This window comes from Limulus polyphemus, unplaced genomic scaffold, assembly GCF_000517525.1.
Source record: "Limulus polyphemus unplaced genomic scaffold, Limulus_polyphemus-2.1.2 Scaffold5126, whole genome shotgun sequence".
NCBI lineage: Eukaryota > Metazoa > Arthropoda > Merostomata > Xiphosura > Limulidae > Limulus > Limulus polyphemus.
Window position 1 is genome coordinate 6,119 of NW_013670736.1, and position 16,992 is coordinate 23,110.

Sequence of the window (16,992 nt, forward strand, 5' to 3'; positions counted from 1 at the left end):
CTCCGTTTGTTAATTGATTTTCCGTAACTTCGTTCCGACAAAACTTTAGCGACACAAGTCCTTACTTAATAAAACTAGTTTATTCTATCCGAATACAACTTTACGATACACTTATTTTCAACACTCGCTCTATAACAAACGCTATATCAACGAACGTCAACAATACTTCTGACTGCAGTTCAATTACTCACTATCTACACACACATTACCTTGCCGTCACGTTGTCACCCTCTTTTATATACCAGACTACCCTATATCTAGTAAATGCTAGAGCATTCGCCAAAGTACAGGATAGTTCTAGAAAGTAGAGGGCATGAGAACAGTCACGTGATCTCGATGTCGCAACAGGGCAATGTTACGACAGCAGAAGTCACGTGATCCTGGTAACACGTCATGAGTTTCTTGAAGGATCATGACTTTTTCTGGCAACTTTAGTCTTTTCCAGGCGCCCTCTATTTTAGTATATAAGCCCGGCAAATAATTGCAGATAGAGAGATATAGAGACAGATAATTGAGTCAAGGGAGCTGTAGTGACCGTAGTGAAGTACGTGGATCGTTGTGAATTATAGCGTGTGTTTAAGTCAAAGTGACTGTGGAAATTCTTTGTATTGCAAAGTTATATTGAGAAAAAATAAACTAGTTTTATTTAAGAAAGGACTTGTATCGTTGAAGTTCCTCGGAAAGAATTTATACCGGAAATTAACAAACGAGCAGATACGTAACAATATATTTATTATACAGTAATAATGTATTCTTAGTTTTGCCTTGATTCTTTATCCAATCTCCATGTCAAATACATATTTGTTTGTGTTACTGACCTTATGGATTTTTAAAACTAAATGTAAAACCTTTGTAATGTTTTATAAACTCTTCATTTCCCTAAAACTTTTCAGCGTCTCCCTAGAGATTATTGATTTTTAGAATGAATAAGCTAGGTGGCCCTATTTATGTCAATCCGCCAAAGAGAAAGAGAGTTATATATAATTAAAGCGCGAAAACTGTTTCTGGTGGTTGTGGTCGTCCCAGTATTTGTGTTAAAAAAGTGTTAACGTCGATTATATTATACTGTAAATTTTAATGAAACTAGGTATTTTGTTGAGGAAAGTTTTACTTTTGGACTTCATGAGAAAGTCACAAATGTACGAGTGTTGCATCTTGTTTTGTAATTAGTATTATTATCAATATTGTGCCATGCGGTGAAGATTTGCTAGGCCTATGTTAAGCAAGAAATCAGTTTGATGTCATGATAGTGATACTGTGAATTGCAGCCGACTGTCGTTTATTAATAAACATTAGCTTATAATTTTCTGTCACAAAGCTGTGTAGGCAGTGGTGAAATTCATAAAAAACTGCTATTCATAGAGTTACAGTCACTGTATTAATTTATTATTTTAAGTTTAACCTGCGTTTCGGAAGTTTGATTTTGTCAAATTTTAGTTATTTACACTGTCTGGTCCCGTTGTCAGATAATACTGACATTAGCTAAATCTTCTACTTGCCAGGTTTGGTCACTCTTAAAACTTACAAAAAAATTTTCTTAGCTCTAAATTATCGTACAGTTTATAGATTATAGACCTGATGGCAAAAGTTCATGTGTGCAACGTTAATGTTTTAGATAACCCATCATTATTTTATAATCCATTTCAATTTGAAATAACCTTTGAATGTATTGAAGATCTGAAAGAAGGTAAGTTAAAAATTGTTTATTGCTTCAGTTTCAAATTTGTATGCCTATTATTATTAATAGTATTTACAAAAGAATTTAGATTGTTTTGTCAGAAAAATTGTCCATTATCAGATGCATAATTTGGGGTTTCATTTTTAGGAAATTGTAATGATTTCTTCTATGATTGAAACATTCATAACCAATTTTTCTCTAACATAACCAAAATAGAACACAAAAATCCCAAAATAGATGTCTCATATGATAATAAATCATACAATTTTGAGTCTATGTAATGTGCCTATTATTTAATCATTATTAATGTTGTGAACACATATAGCAAAACAAAAGTTTTACTTTTGAAAACTCATTTAACAGTTTAAATACTAATTTTACAAAATCTTGATTATTATTATTACTACTATTACTAAGAACTTTTGATTAAAAAATAAACTAGAACGATAAGTGAAATGTAAAAGTTGTCATATGAGGACAGGCTAAAATCTGAAATTTTCTTTTGAAAATAAAAAAAGATTTAGAGGAGTTCTGGTTGAGATGTTTAAGATTGCTAAGGGAATTGATTGTGGTGATGCCACACACTTTGATCACGATTTTGACAATATTTGTACCACTTCCCAGTTCTACAGCAGAAATATTTGGAAAGAGAACAACTTGTTGGTGAACACACAAAAAGACAGATTTGTCCATTATCTTGAAGTATGAGTAAGATAGGATATATTTATTTATTTAAAATCTATACGAGTCCAATTTTGACATTCAAATACAATATTGCAACAAATCAAGACCATCCATGGATTGCAAACCCTTGTTTGAGTCAATTGTAAATAGTCTAAACATACTTAAACATTATTGTAAAATATTTTTATTTTAGGCCAAACATATGTACTATAAAATAAATGTATTATATAAAAGCACCATTTTAGAAAAATTAAAAACTGTTGTCTCTTGAGTTTGCATTGCAAATCATCATATGTGACACTTCCATAATATTAAATATTTATGTCCTAAAATTCTAATTAACATGAAAAAAGAATTTTGGGCTATCTCTTTTAGATTGTAATAGTAGAATAGCTTCTACTGTGAAAGCAGTCTAGCATGCATGAAGTTATAAGAACAATAATAATAACATGCCTATGTATATTCTCCAGAAGTTCCAATTCTAGTTACTATCCATACTTAACAAAGTGATTAAATGTTGGTGTGGTGCAAGTTTATGAAAAGTGTTTTGTCTTTTGGCATAATTTCTCCTTTTTTGTATGAAAGTAGTAGAGTATATAAACCAATATAAACAATTATGTTTTAATGAAGATTACAAGTTGATAGTACATGTACATCTGTTCCACCTCAACTTATTTAAACATCTTCAAGTTCTCCGTTATCTTATGTGGTTTTGGTTTGGTGGGTGTTGGTATTTCCATATTTCTCACCCCATGACAAGTACAAATCTCTATGCAGGGTAACCTATGTTGGGGACAGGAACATCCATTACTGTCCATGTGCCTAGAACTATGTGAACACATCATATTCTGTATGATTTAGGATGAGTAGGACCACCATTCCAAACTGGTAGAATAACTTCAGAAGGCTAGTACCATCACCTGAAGTAGCCATTTTACATAATACACTGTCTATCCCTCTACAGAACTCTTAAGTGAGAGTAAATCCTGCAAGTATATAAATGATAAATTAAGTTTTTGCAAATAACAGTCAATCTCACACACTAAACATTATATTATGGCTTGATTCCTGAAAGTTAAGTAAATTACAATGATGTATGAAAAATGACTACTACGTATGGTACCCATATTGTGGTAATTCCTTTGCTAATTCGAGTAAATGATAATATAGGTTCTATTAAACCTTTTAATGAGATATATTATTTTTGTAACAAGACAAATAAAACATACAGGTAAATCATGGAAAAATTTTAAGCTGCTATGATAAGAAAAATAATACCAGTGCAATCAGAAAAGGTGTTTAAACTGTACACAACCTTAAAAGAATAGACATGTTATGTCAGGGTTTTGATCATCTATGCACTATGATCATTTGAAAATGCATATTATGGCTGATATATCCAAAAAGAAGAGAAAATCTTCTTTAAAAGAAAACATTAACATCATGTCTTGTATCTGGACTGACTTACAAATGTTTATTAGAATATTACTTGTATACATTTAGACTTTCAAAGAATCACTCGTAGCAAAGGTTTACAATCCATGGTTGTTCTTTTTTTGTGGCATTAGTTTACTTGAATTTCAGAACTGGACTCATACATATTGAAATGAACCATTACAGATTATAAAAAATATATTCTCCATTTCTCATAATGAGAGCATAGCATGTCTTTTCAAAATCTCAGACATTCCTTTGTATCATTCTGTTGTTTTTAAAATATGTGAATATTACAAAGAAATCAGAGGCCTTTATCATTTTGAACCTTCAACTAATTTTATAGGTATTACTATCAGTGTTATCTCCTCGTTACAAGAATATTAATGATGTTCTGGAAAGGATGGAGGTACCTGTTCATTTTGTTTGGTTGATTGGCCAACTAGAATCCTGTCACTGTCAGTGATCTTATTTGTAATGAGAGGGAGACATTTGGCTCAACAGTGATCTTCAGCATTCTGAAAATAATTTAGATTCACTTTTTCCTTTGACTTCTTTTTCAGTTCCAATGGTTTGAAATGTATCTCTCTATGGCTACAGGTTGGAATTCGATCAATTATATATATCTGTGTAACATTGCATTCTAATTCCCCTAACCACCAATGTAGGATATAAGACCCCTTAATTCCAATCCCAAGAAGTGGAACCTCAGCTATCTGGTTGGGACTGGCCTATAATGATAATTACTCAATATAGGATACTTGATGTAGGAACTAAATTCCAGGTGAAGAGCATACTTGTTCTGGATGTAGTGCAGTTCTCTCACTCATGTCCCTATCTTATCTTGGTACACCCATCTTCTATGCAGATGCTTCCTGTATGGATAATGCCCTCACTGGCCCCTCCATCTTATCCATGTGATATTCTAGCTGTAGTGTGAGTGGAAGTAAGTATGTTTTGGAAGTTAACATTTTCTATATTGAAAATGTATTTCCAATAATACTTACCTCCGCTGACATTTTCCCACCCATCCTTCCAACGAAGAGCCAGGATGGTGTCAGTCTTGAAGAAGTGATAACATTATCTAAATTAGATGCTTATATAAAGTACCAGAATAGAGGGTGCATTGACATAGATGGAGAGTATATAACTAAGGGCATTTCAGTGGGGTATAAAAGACTGGAGCAAACGTGAAAAATTCAGACCAATGCTTAGAGGGCGAAGATGGAAATCCTAGTGGTTGAGTAATAGCTATAAGTGTTAGCAGGGGTAAATATTATTGGAAATACATTTTCTATTTAGGAAAATGTTAACATACAGGGCAGTTCTTATCACTCCATTTGAAAACAGGAGTAACATTAGCAACTGTTCAGTCCCAAGGAACTTGACCAGTGTTTACAAAAATGAGAAAGGCTTGCATATCTATTCTTTGACTGTGTTTAAAACTTTAAGGAAAAACTTTACCTGGTCCCAGTGCTTTATCTGCTTTTATTCTCTTTCTACTTATTGCCAAGAGATTAATGTCCACACGATTAACACAATGTTTTGAATTGAATGCCTGCTAACAGTTAACCAAATCCCTAGCTTTCGTTTATTTCTCTAAAACTTTCATCCTATCTATCGATTTAAACTTCTTAAATCCCTAGCTTTCTTATAGCTCTGTAAATCTTTTAGTTTGAGCTTCATGAATTTAACATTTAACCCTGATTTCCTCGTATATGCCTTTCTTTACTAACACATTCAGGTTTGATCTTCCTTATTGTAATTCTCCTCTTCCTTTTTTTTTTTTTATAGAAACTTGCCTCTTAAATTTAAAGCAAATTTTGTTTTTTTAAATGTCTGTTTTACATCACCTTTTAGCTTATTCCAATCACTAATGAAAAATCTTGTCTCAAAATTAACTTCCTAAAAATACAGTTTCATTTCCTACAATACAAACTTGATCTCTCTTTTCCAAATGTCCTCTCCTCCTCACTTTAACTCTTGTAACTAAATCTTAACTTAGGGTTTGTGTTTTGTTGTTGGCTGTCTTTGATTGTTTTTCAACTTATATATTTTAATTATTTCTAGACTTGGAATGGAAAATTATCTATGTTGGTTCAGCAGAAAGTGAAGATTATGATCAAGTTCTTGACACAGTTTTTGTAGGACCCGTACCAGAAGGAAAACACATGTTTGTATTCCAGGTTGGTGTATTAAATTTTTCAAATATCATTTAGAAAATTGGTATTTAATAAACAACTTGATACAGGTTTAACAACCATCTGAAATTGGGGCCGACAGAGAGATTTTTTTTAACATTATGACCTGGGAAATTTTTATTTTCACCAATTTTTGCAAATATGCTGACCTTAATATTTTATCAATATATTATAGTTGGGATATTTTTTCTTGGAACTTCGTGTAGTCTGCAACGATGTGGGAGGGCATCACCTGATTACCAACTGATAGCTCAATGCTGATGGTCAATGCATTAAGGTTTGACAACATAGCTTATCTCTTCCCCCAGTACCCTTGACACTAAAATAATAAATACATGACCTAGCAAGGTTGCAGGGGAGAATTTACTAATGGATGGCATGTGGGTTAGTAGAATTAATCTAGTTAACAATAGATTTATTTAAAATTCTGGTATACAGTTGAGAGTGGAGTACACAAGTCACTAACTCGAAGTTTACAGTTAGAATAAAGAATTGACTTGGAGACTGAGATTCAAAACAAAAGCAACACTTTAATGAAATATCTTAAATTACTCGGCTACACATCTTGAAAAGTTTCACTGTTCAAACTATTAAATTTCTCAATCTGAGCAGATAACTATACTTCAGTTAAAATCTCTACAATATCCATTAAATTACTTAATACTATCAGTAAGTTATCAGTTAACACACTGATTGAGAATTGCTCAGACATAACTTTCTTCAATATTAAACATTGTGCATTCAATTTCTAACTACATTATTCGACTCTGAGAGAGATAGCAATAGTTACTTACACAGAGCTTGAGCAGGAAATGTTAGGCATCTTAAACATTGTTATAGGCTTGGACATAGTTGGATCAGGTAGGATCAGTTTTCTTCAACCAGTAGTAGGTTGTTTGGTTTATTCATATGAGCCAAGAGACCATAAAGATTTCAGTTGACAAACTGGCAGTAGGACCAATGAGGCAGGCGACTGACTTTTAGCCCCCAAAAATGGGGTTTTATATGGATTTCTTTAACCCTATCGCCACCAGTATCCTTTATTGAGCATGACACAAGGTTTGTCTTACATTCCAAATTTTATTAAACTACTTTTTGTTTATGTTATAGCAATTAGAATATCATAAAATTGTAGCTAATAATCCATATTTTAATAGTATACACGTTTTAAGTTCTTAATTCTACAAGGTAATATTTAAAAAAAATCCTGAATTTCCACTAGTGATACTCGCATGACACATTTTCTCTTAGCATGTCATCATCCCTGTTTTATCCACCACCCCTCAAAAAAGTATGAAATCAAATGTACATTATTGCTCAGAGAAACCAGAATTTTTGTAGTCTTCAATTTTGTTTGGTTACAGAGCTATTGAATAGAAAGTCAGACCCCCTTTGCCACACCCACCTGTCACATCCTCTCTTTCAGAATTTGTTGATATTTCTCTCTTTTGCTTCATTATGTATTACCTATAACCAATAGAAAGTCATGTTTTTCATCAATTTCACTCACAGTACAAGATTCATTCCCATGGGAAAGTTAATGACTAGCTTGGATGAATTTGTAATGACTCTTGTCGCATAGTTAGAAAGCCAGAAAACTTTTGTTATTAGTATATATTCTTTGGTGCATTATTTAATTAGATAAAAATTATTAAGTGCATTATTGTCTCTAGTATAAAAATTAGGGTTAACTCTCTTCAAAAACTTACAGCAAGAAAAAAGATTGGTTAAGTATTTTATTTCATTGTTTTTCATTTTTATTCTTTATGTATAATTATAAAAATAACTCAAATATAAAAATAGGGATCATTCTAGGTTTCTTAAGATTAGATTAGGTAAATTAAGTATTAATAATAATATGATTAAAATGGTTCAAGAGGCATGCACGTGAGTGGATAGTAGTTAGGCACGGTTCAAAGGGCAATAAAATAATAAAATTTAATTATAAATAGATGTATACTGTTACAAACTTAGAGCTACTTAGGATAAATGAATGTAGTTTCATGTTACAATTTGAAGTCATTCTAGAAAGAAAAATTAATTTTTTTTTGTGATTATGAGGTCAGTGGAATTGACTGATCACATTTTGAGATAGGGTAGAAAAAATAACAGATAAACTGAAGTTTTACTTTAAAAATGTTTGAAATGCATTTAGGTTTTGGGTATTACACAAAAGAAATGAGATTTTTGAGATGAGAAAAAGTATTTTTAATTTTAACATGAAAATTGCTGTGCACGTGGACTATTCAAAACAAATACTCAATATATTCCTGGACAAATCTAAATTTTATGTTATTAAAAATAATTCACTAAATAATATGATTTTTTGTATGTGAAAGACTTATAATATTAACTGAAAGACTGCCAAATTTTATGAAGATATACACACTACATTGAAAGTTAGAAGTATTGAATCTATAAAGACTAAACAAGTACAAAGAGGTCATGTGGTTGGTCAAATTAAATGAGCCCCTAATGAAAGAGTTTATATTCTTATGCTTCTCCAAGTAGTGTACACATCCAACTTGCAAGTAGATCTGTCACTTAATTGAATAGATTTTGTTGTCTCATCATAATTCTTCAGAAGTAAAACCAAAACTAATTCAACAACTGGTTATGATTGAAGACAGTAAATTGGCAGCCTGTTTACATGTATATCTCCTCGTCCTCTTCAGATAAAAGTTCCGCTCAGAGCCTCTGATTTCCTTGCTAATTTACTTTATGAAAGTTGTGTCCAGTCTTTAATAAAGTTAATATAAACTTTATCACAGCTTTCTCTCTGCCACTGTTATATCAGTCTATAGATAATGTAAACAGTTGATTCTCAGTACTGCCTGGAATGCATCTCAGTTTATATTTGACATATACATTTCCTTTCATGGTCAAGCATCATTGTGTAACTCCTCATATGCACTCATTAGATGTGCCCATCTTTTTTCATATTGCATGTATGTATATCATACTTGGAATTTTATGAAATTATAATGCTGCAAATGCTTCACAAAGAGCATATTTATAGCTTAGTTAAAAAACAGATAAATTATAGTAATTTGGAACATTCTCTTCCAACGTGGGATATATTTTTTGTGTTCTAAAATTTGTATTTGAAAGCTATTCAAATTATTTTTGTACAACCAACATATTTAAAAAAGTATACTTACTAAACGATGCATCTGAACAAAAATGGCTTCAACACCAAAGTAAGTGTTAAATTTCTTGTTTGTTATGCATGTTTTTAGTTTATTATGACATATTTGTTAATGAAAGTATCTAAAATGTAAAAGTTAGACTTGTTAGGTTAGATAAAAATTTCAGTTCCAAATATTAAATAAAATTATCCATGGTAACTATCCTAGCTCTTGGAAAGCATGCTCTCATAGTGTAGAATCATTTTAACTTGATTTTTCATTTACAATAAGTTGTCTTGCTGTGATATATTAGTTTTCACTTACTGTAATTGGGTCTAAAGTATACTGTCAATGCAATAAGGCTAAAAGAAAGCAAGTTTGAAATGGTTAGAAGCTGAGGCTGTTAAGATAAATAAATGGATTTGTCTGTTAAAATCAGTCAATTCTAAAAGTAATTTTGATTTTATTTAATATTTTTCAATTTTTTATTTCACTGTACACAAATGATTTTGCTACAGTTAGTGATAAGGTAAAGAAAATAAGATATATTTTACTAGAACAAAACTTAGGAAATTCTAGAGGCAAATTAAACAGTAAGATGAAGTATTTTTATTTTTAGACTAAGTTTCACTTTCACTAACTTGATAATTTCACAATTGATAAAAATGCTTTATTAAAAATTCAAATTTTTAATACAATGGACTTGTGATGTAAGTTTTGTGAATATACACTTGCTACATTCAGAGTTATGGTATGTGTAATTTCATAGTTACATTGTGGCTAGAAGGTTAGTTAAACTGACTGACCTGAATATGCATAGGATTAAAAGTTGTACTTTCATGGAATAGATGAAAGAATTTAGAAGTCAATACAAAATTGTTGTGGTAGTAGAAAGTATATTAATGGTGATATGAATGGACATTCTTTTGGATTGGTAATGTGACAGTTAATCCCACTATTCATTGTTAAAAGAGTAGGTCATAAGTTGGCGGTGGGTGGTGATAACTAGCTGCCTTTTCTATAGTCTTTCATTGTTAAATTAGGGACAGCTAGCACAGGTAGCCCTTGTGTATCTTTGTGCGATATTTAAAACACACCAAAATTTTTTGAATTGGAATATAACTAATGGAGTTCAGGAGCATGTTGCTCTTTTGTTTTTATTGGCATGAACAATTTGGATATAATATTTCTAAGTTTCTTGACATAATCAATTCAGCATGGTTGAGGTTTTTCTTATTCAAGAGAACCTGTACAGTTTTAGTGACTGGGCCAGAATGTCAAAAAGTAAAGTTATAAGCTATGGAGATGTGTGTAGGTAAATATTATTGTATGACAGGATTTAGGTGAAATATTATGAAAGTTTTATGTGAGAGGCTGTATTTAGTTTAGTTGTGATACATCAGTTTTGTTTTATTTTTTATTGTGTGTGTAGATGGTGACCTTTTGTTATCATGATCTTCCTTATGTTTTCAATTCTTTTTAATGTTTGAATAATGTACCAGTTCCAAATGAATCCACTTAAAGTCCTTGTACATAAAGGTACATATTGTTATTTCTGATTGGTCAAGAATTCTGGAGTATATTACTACTTTATAATAATAATCTACTACATTTTGAGTGTAGAAATAAAAATATTTGGCAGGATTGTTGAAACTTTGTAAATTGTTGGCACAAAGATATTTTTTTATCTCTCTCTCTCTCCTTGATTATGTTACATGAGAATTTCAATTGTTTCAGGCTGATCCACCCGATCCAGCTAAGATTCCTGTACAGGATGCTGTGGGTGTTACAGTGGTGCTTTTAACTTGCTCATATCGTGGAAAAGAATTTATTCGTGTTGGCTACTATGTCAACAATGAATATGGTGATGCTGAACTACGAGAGAACCCTCCATCTGTACCACAGTTTGACAAAGTGAGAGGGATGTTTTCTTAACTTAATAGTGAAGGGGGATATTTATTTTTAAAGAATTAATTACCTTAGGTTGACAAAATAAGTTGATAAATACATTAAGTTTGTGTTGATGTGTAAATCTTTGCATCAGATTTGTATTGTGTTTTCTTCAGTTACTACTATAAGCACTTTGAACAGGAAATTCATGAATATTTCAACCAAAAGTTTTTGACTGCTTTAAAAACTTTTAAGATACTAAACTTGAATAATCTTTAAGAAAAATTATGTATATATCCAAATTAAGCAGATACTTGAGTATGTCCATGATTAATGTGCTTTTGAAAGCCACTGAATTTATCTATTGTGAGCCTTCAGGATTTCTAACTAGATATAGTTGGTGAAAATATTAATACCAGCTAGGTTTGTATGGATCTTGAAAAGCCCTTGGAAATAAGGGTCTTCTTCCAAAATGTTTCATGCTTATTTTAATCATTACATCAAAGTTTTAAAAAATGGGGACTGTTAAAGGCAAAAATGTGGGGTAATGTTATTTAATCAGTCTATTTAATGCTCTATCAGCAGCATATTAAAAGAAAATTATAAAAATTTCCAAAACAGCAAGTTTTCTGTAAAACTGACTTCATTAATATTATCAACTATATAATTAAAATGCTTAATGAATGTTATTATTATTGTTAATTTTTTATACTTTTGATGACTATCTTGCATTGCTAGCTTTGTATATAAAGTTAGGAGTAACTTAAATCTCTTGAGCTAGCTAAATTGCATAAGATAGTATTCAGGTACGAGATAAAAACATCATTAATAGCAAGAGTTCTCGACTTATGATTCAGTTTTGTTTTAATACTTAATCTTTAGTCTTCTCGTGAATTAATTTATGATGCGTCATTTTGTTATATGAAATTCACTTCATTGATTTACAAGTTACTTCTGATTTGTATAGTGGGCTTACCTTTCATCAATGGTTTTTAATAATTATAGTTAAAATATAAATATTTGTTAAAAGTAATTTTAATCTTTTATTTATAGCTACAGCGCAATATTTTGGCAACAAGTCCTCGTGTAACAAGATTTAAAATTGATTGGAATGATAATGTTATGGAAGAGGTAAATGGTGCAGGTGAAAAGAATTCTACAGAAAGTAACCACATTCAACAGTCTGAAGACAGTATAGGAGCACTTAAACCAGCTGCTTCATATGACAGTAGCCAAAGTATGGAAGTAACATAACACTTTGTTTGAGCCTTCCATATTGTATGTATTGTATTTTTGAAAAGGAATTCTGTGCATTAAGTGTAATTACATTTTGTATCAATATTGTTGGTAGGTTTGAATAAAAAAAAATATGAACAAGTCATATTGGGACTCGATGCTCACTGTTTTTTTATTATTAATTACTTTCTGAGTGTATGCAGCATAACAATATCTCCTATTTCAGAGATACCTTTAATAAAACTTAATTATTGTAGTATTTAAAATTGATAAGGACTGTCTTCTTTTATAAACATGCTTAGTGAAGATCTACATTAGCAGCTAAAGCACATGGTCAAATATCCATTACACTTGTTGAGTGTTACGTTTATATACCATTGAACTAACATCATCACTATCTCTTCTCTAACCCTGAACTTACTGTAAGTGATAAATTTAACTTTGTTTTAATGGTTAAATATCTTTTTGTTTAGTTTTATATTATTTCATGTCTAAATAATACCTAGAGGTCATTGTTTGAAGCCTATCTTGAGAAAATGTAAATTTTGTTTAGTTTTTGGAATATAATTTTTTCTATGAATTTTACAAATACTAGATTTACAAGGTTGCATAAATTGTTTAATGATCATTCAAAGGGTACAAGTAGTGGAAAATAAATGTACAGATCATGCCTTCTAACCTTTAATGAAGAAAATATATTTATAAACTGTAAAATACAGAAGATAATATTTTCCTGTGACAAATCACGAATCTTACATTTACATCTAATAGTATTTCTATTAGTGTTGTACAAGAATTGCCCGTCATACTTAACAAGATGTGAGATATTTTGTAGTAAACATAACTATTTACAGAGTAGATGTTGGAATGATCTAAAATAATTGCAGAAAATATTGAGTAATACAACACCTGTACTAATAACTAAAAGTTTGAAGGTTGAATCTTAAAATTTAGATATTATGGAGCACACATTATCGTGAGATTTTCCAATGATCTTGTTGTACCAGGGGCCGACATGTTAGAATTGATATTGATGCTATGAAAACGTTTGTTGAGTGTAATCCAAGGCAACACGCTCGTGAAATGCCCTGAAATTGCATGTCTCTCATGAAACAATACGTAAACATCTAAGGAATGTGGGACAACTCCATAAAGAAGGTGTTTGGGTGCCTCACAAACTCTCCGATAATCATTGTTTCCAACGTGTGAACATTGCTTTGTCTCTTCTGGCGCATGAGCCATTTTTGGACAGAATTGTCACCGGTGATGAAAAATGGATTCTCTATATGAATATTAAACAGCAAAACAATAGATCAGTCCTAGACAAAAACCTCTTCAACTGAGAAAAATAATAGCTTGTTTTTTCTAGATGTATTGGTGAAAAGGAATGTGTAAGGTAATTTAGAAACATCAGTTTACCGGAAACCTTTTTTTGTTCTTATGCCCCCACAACAGGAATCATGCCATATTAGGTCACAAAGAATGTCTTCATTTTATAGTTATGTTAACAGAGCTTTAAAGGATTTAAAAACGAATTGTTATTAATTAAATATATAGCAGTCGAAAGAGGTTTCAACCCAATTATTGTAGATAGGGCAGTTAAGAAATTCACTAATGCTATAATAATTGATCAAATTAGTACTTTAAAACCTAGTTATGAAAAAATTAGAAAGGAAGGCTTAATTTTACCATATGTTCCAAATTTAACTACTAGTTTATTTAAAGTGTTCAAAAAACAACAGATATTCTACCCTATATTTAAACCGATAAATAATATGAATCAAATGTTAGGTTCTACGAAAGACGAAATACATTTAACTGAAAAAACTGGAATATATACACCTGGAAAAAAGTTAATGAAATACAGTTAACTGGAATATATAAAATAGAATGTGAATGTGGAAGTATTTACGTTGGTCAGACAAAACGGAATTTAAAATATTGTTTAAATGAACATAAGGGATATGTAAAAAATAAAAACACTGAAAATTCATCCATAGCAGAACATGTACAGAAAACACAACACACAGTATTATGGGAATATATAACTGTAATATTAGCTCAACCAAATATTATAAGAGCTAATAATATTCGTGAATCTTTAGAAATAATAAAACATAAAAAAGATCATGTAGTATTAAATAGAGATGAAGGTATGGCGAACATTTCTGCAAAAATGTGGAGGGTGTTAAAGAGGACTGACATATTATTTGCTTCAAAGCCAAGTGATTTCTTTAATCAGGGCATTAACAACCTGAATGTAAGATGGAAAAGCATCATCGATAAGAATAGAAACTATTTATTTAATAAATGTTTGTTTTGATATACAAGTTGTTCGGGTTTTTTCATCTAAAGAAAGCGACATTAGTTTCTTGACAACCTAATACTTATAAATCAAATTATGATAACCCACATCCATTATCTTGCATTTATTATAATTAAAATCCTCTGCCATCTCTCACTAAATGATCTAAATTCTTTTGTAAAGCAGCATCCTCATAGCCAGCAAAACTGAAGACCTTGATATCATCAGGAAATTTAAGTAATTAATACCCATCTGCCAATTATTTGCCCAACTCACCAAATGATCTAAATCCTTTTGTAAATCAGCAGCAGCATCTTCACAGCTAGCAACATATAATCTGCAAATGTAAGTGATTTATTGACTATTCCTTCATCTACGTCATTAATGTAAATCAAAAAGAACAAAGATGCTAAGACTGAGAACTGAGGTACCCTGGGCCAGGTGGTTAGGGAGCTCTACTCCCAATCTGTGGGTCACAGGTTCGATTCCCCGTCACACCAAACATGCTTGCCCTTTCAGCCATGGGGGCATAATAATGTGACAGTCAATTCCACTATTCACTGGTAAAAGATTTGACAGTGGATGGTGATGGCTAGCTGCCTTCCCTCTAGTCTTTCACTGCTAAATTAGGGATGGCTAGCGCAGATAGCCCTCGTGTAGCTTTGCAAAAAATTCATAATAAACCATAAACCTGAGGTACCCCACTTGTGTTATTAATCCAATTTGACTGAACTCCATTTGTAACAACCCCCTGTTTTCTTCCATGTAGCCACTCTTCTATCCAATTTGCTAACTTAAGCCCCATGCCTATAGAGCTATTTTTTTTTACAAGTCCTGTATGTGGCACATTGTGAAATGATTTTTGAAAATCCAGATACACCTTTACCCTCATCTACACTGTATGTGTGTGTGTATATGGGTAATAAATATTAAGTATTGCTTTTACATTTTTTAGTAACATAGCTTCCTTAAGGAAGAGTAAGTACACCAATTCTGGGTGTCATAAAATATTAGTAATTGTAAATATCATTGTATTCTGTTGATCAACTGCTTACAGTTATCACTTTTTTTTTAACATTAGAAAACTCAACAATAAAGAAACAAACTGTCTTTAGAGTAATTATGGGTGGAGCTGCACAGTAGTTTCAGGTTTAAAAATTTATCAAAAATAAATGACTTTACAATATTTGTTAATGGATTGTAATGCTGTTTTTATGAGTGTAGCTACAATGACTTTACAATATTTGTTAATGGATTGTAATGCTGTTTTATGGGTGTAGCTACAATGACTTTACAATATTTGTGAATGGATTGTAATGCTGTTTATGTAAAACTATAATTGTACTTTTCCAATAATACTATTAATTTCAAAAAATAACTAGTTAATAAAGCAGTGGTCATGAGGTTTTGTTATAAGAAAAGTCGTTCACTTAGATTTAAATGATCTTGGAATTGAAAATAACCACTGTTGGCAGTAGTAATAATTAATCACTGAACATAGTTTTAACCTCCACAAACAATACAGGTAATGTTATCATACAGAAATAGCTATCAGTCATTGCAATTTAAGCTGATGAAACATGATATTATGTAAGACAAATAACAGAATTACATTCTTCCTGACTAGCTCAATATGGAGTCCCATTAAGAAGAGTATATCAGATAACCTTCTTTTGCAGGCAACTGTTATGTAGGTCATTCATTCAGTACCATGTTAACAGTAGTAAAAATCACTTTAAAGGAGTTCTCGAGACTTTTCCTCATAGTCTATATAATATCAAATTTTCAGTAATTGAACAGTGCTTCTTAATTGCCAAGAAATACAAAAAAAACTTATGAAAAAGTGTTATACCACATTGTATTTGAAAAATAAACAGTACTGCTTTCAACCGAGTACTGAAAAAGACATACTATGAGTAATATTGTAGTATTCTCAGGTGCACTGATTTATTTTATAATAATTGGGTAGAATCTATAATGGTGAATTCAATGGGGAGTTATGTTACTAGCTGTCCCAGGAAACTGAACTAACTGGAGGAGAGTTACATTACTAGCTGTCCCATGAAACTGTGTAGTCACTGGAGGGGAGTTACATTACTAGCTGTCCCAGGAAACTAGTAACTGAAGGGGAATTACACTACTAGCTATCCCAGGAAACTAGTAACTGGAGGGGAATTACATTACTAGCTATCCCAGGAAACTAGTAACTGAAGGGGATTACACTACTAGCTATCCCAGGAAACTAGTAACTGGAGGGGAATTACATTACTAGCTATCCCAGGAAACTAGTAACTGAAGGGGAATTACACTACTAGCTATCCCAGGAAACTAGCAACTGGAGGGGAATTACATTACTAGCTGTCCTAGGAAATACTGGTAACTGGAAGGGAGTTACATTACTAGCTGTCCTAGGAAACTAGTAACTGAAGGGGAATT

At 31.5% G+C, this 16,992-nt stretch overlaps 1 protein-coding gene across 1 annotated transcript; it reads left to right on the forward strand.

The window, feature by feature from the left end:
• Nucleotides 1-985: 985 nt before the first annotated feature.
• Nucleotides 986-12,396, forward strand: LOC106472161 (histone chaperone asf1-like). The gene is made up of 4 exons (XM_013932789.2): nt 986-1,687; nt 5,867-5,982; nt 10,863-11,039; nt 12,069-12,396. The coding sequence occupies exons 1-4, from the start codon at nt 1,579-1,581 to the stop codon at nt 12,267-12,269; spliced, it is 603 nt and encodes a 200-aa protein (XP_013788243.1). The 5' UTR covers nt 986-1,578; the 3' UTR covers nt 12,270-12,396.
• Nucleotides 12,397-16,992: the final 4,596 nt, after the last annotated feature.

Bases quoted from the DNA above. Each gene is read 5' to 3' on its own strand.
- LOC106472161 (XM_013932789.2), top strand. From the start codon at position 1,579: ATGGCAAAAGTTCATGTGTGCAACGTTAATGTTTTAGATAACCCATCA. The intron at 5,983-10,862 runs GTTGGTGTATTA...CAATTGTTTCAG, and splicing joins AACACATGTTTGTATTCCAG to GCTGATCCACCCGATCCAGC. The intron at 11,040-12,068 runs GTGAGAGGGATG...TTTTATTTATAG, and splicing joins CTGTACCACAGTTTGACAAA to CTACAGCGCAATATTTTGGC.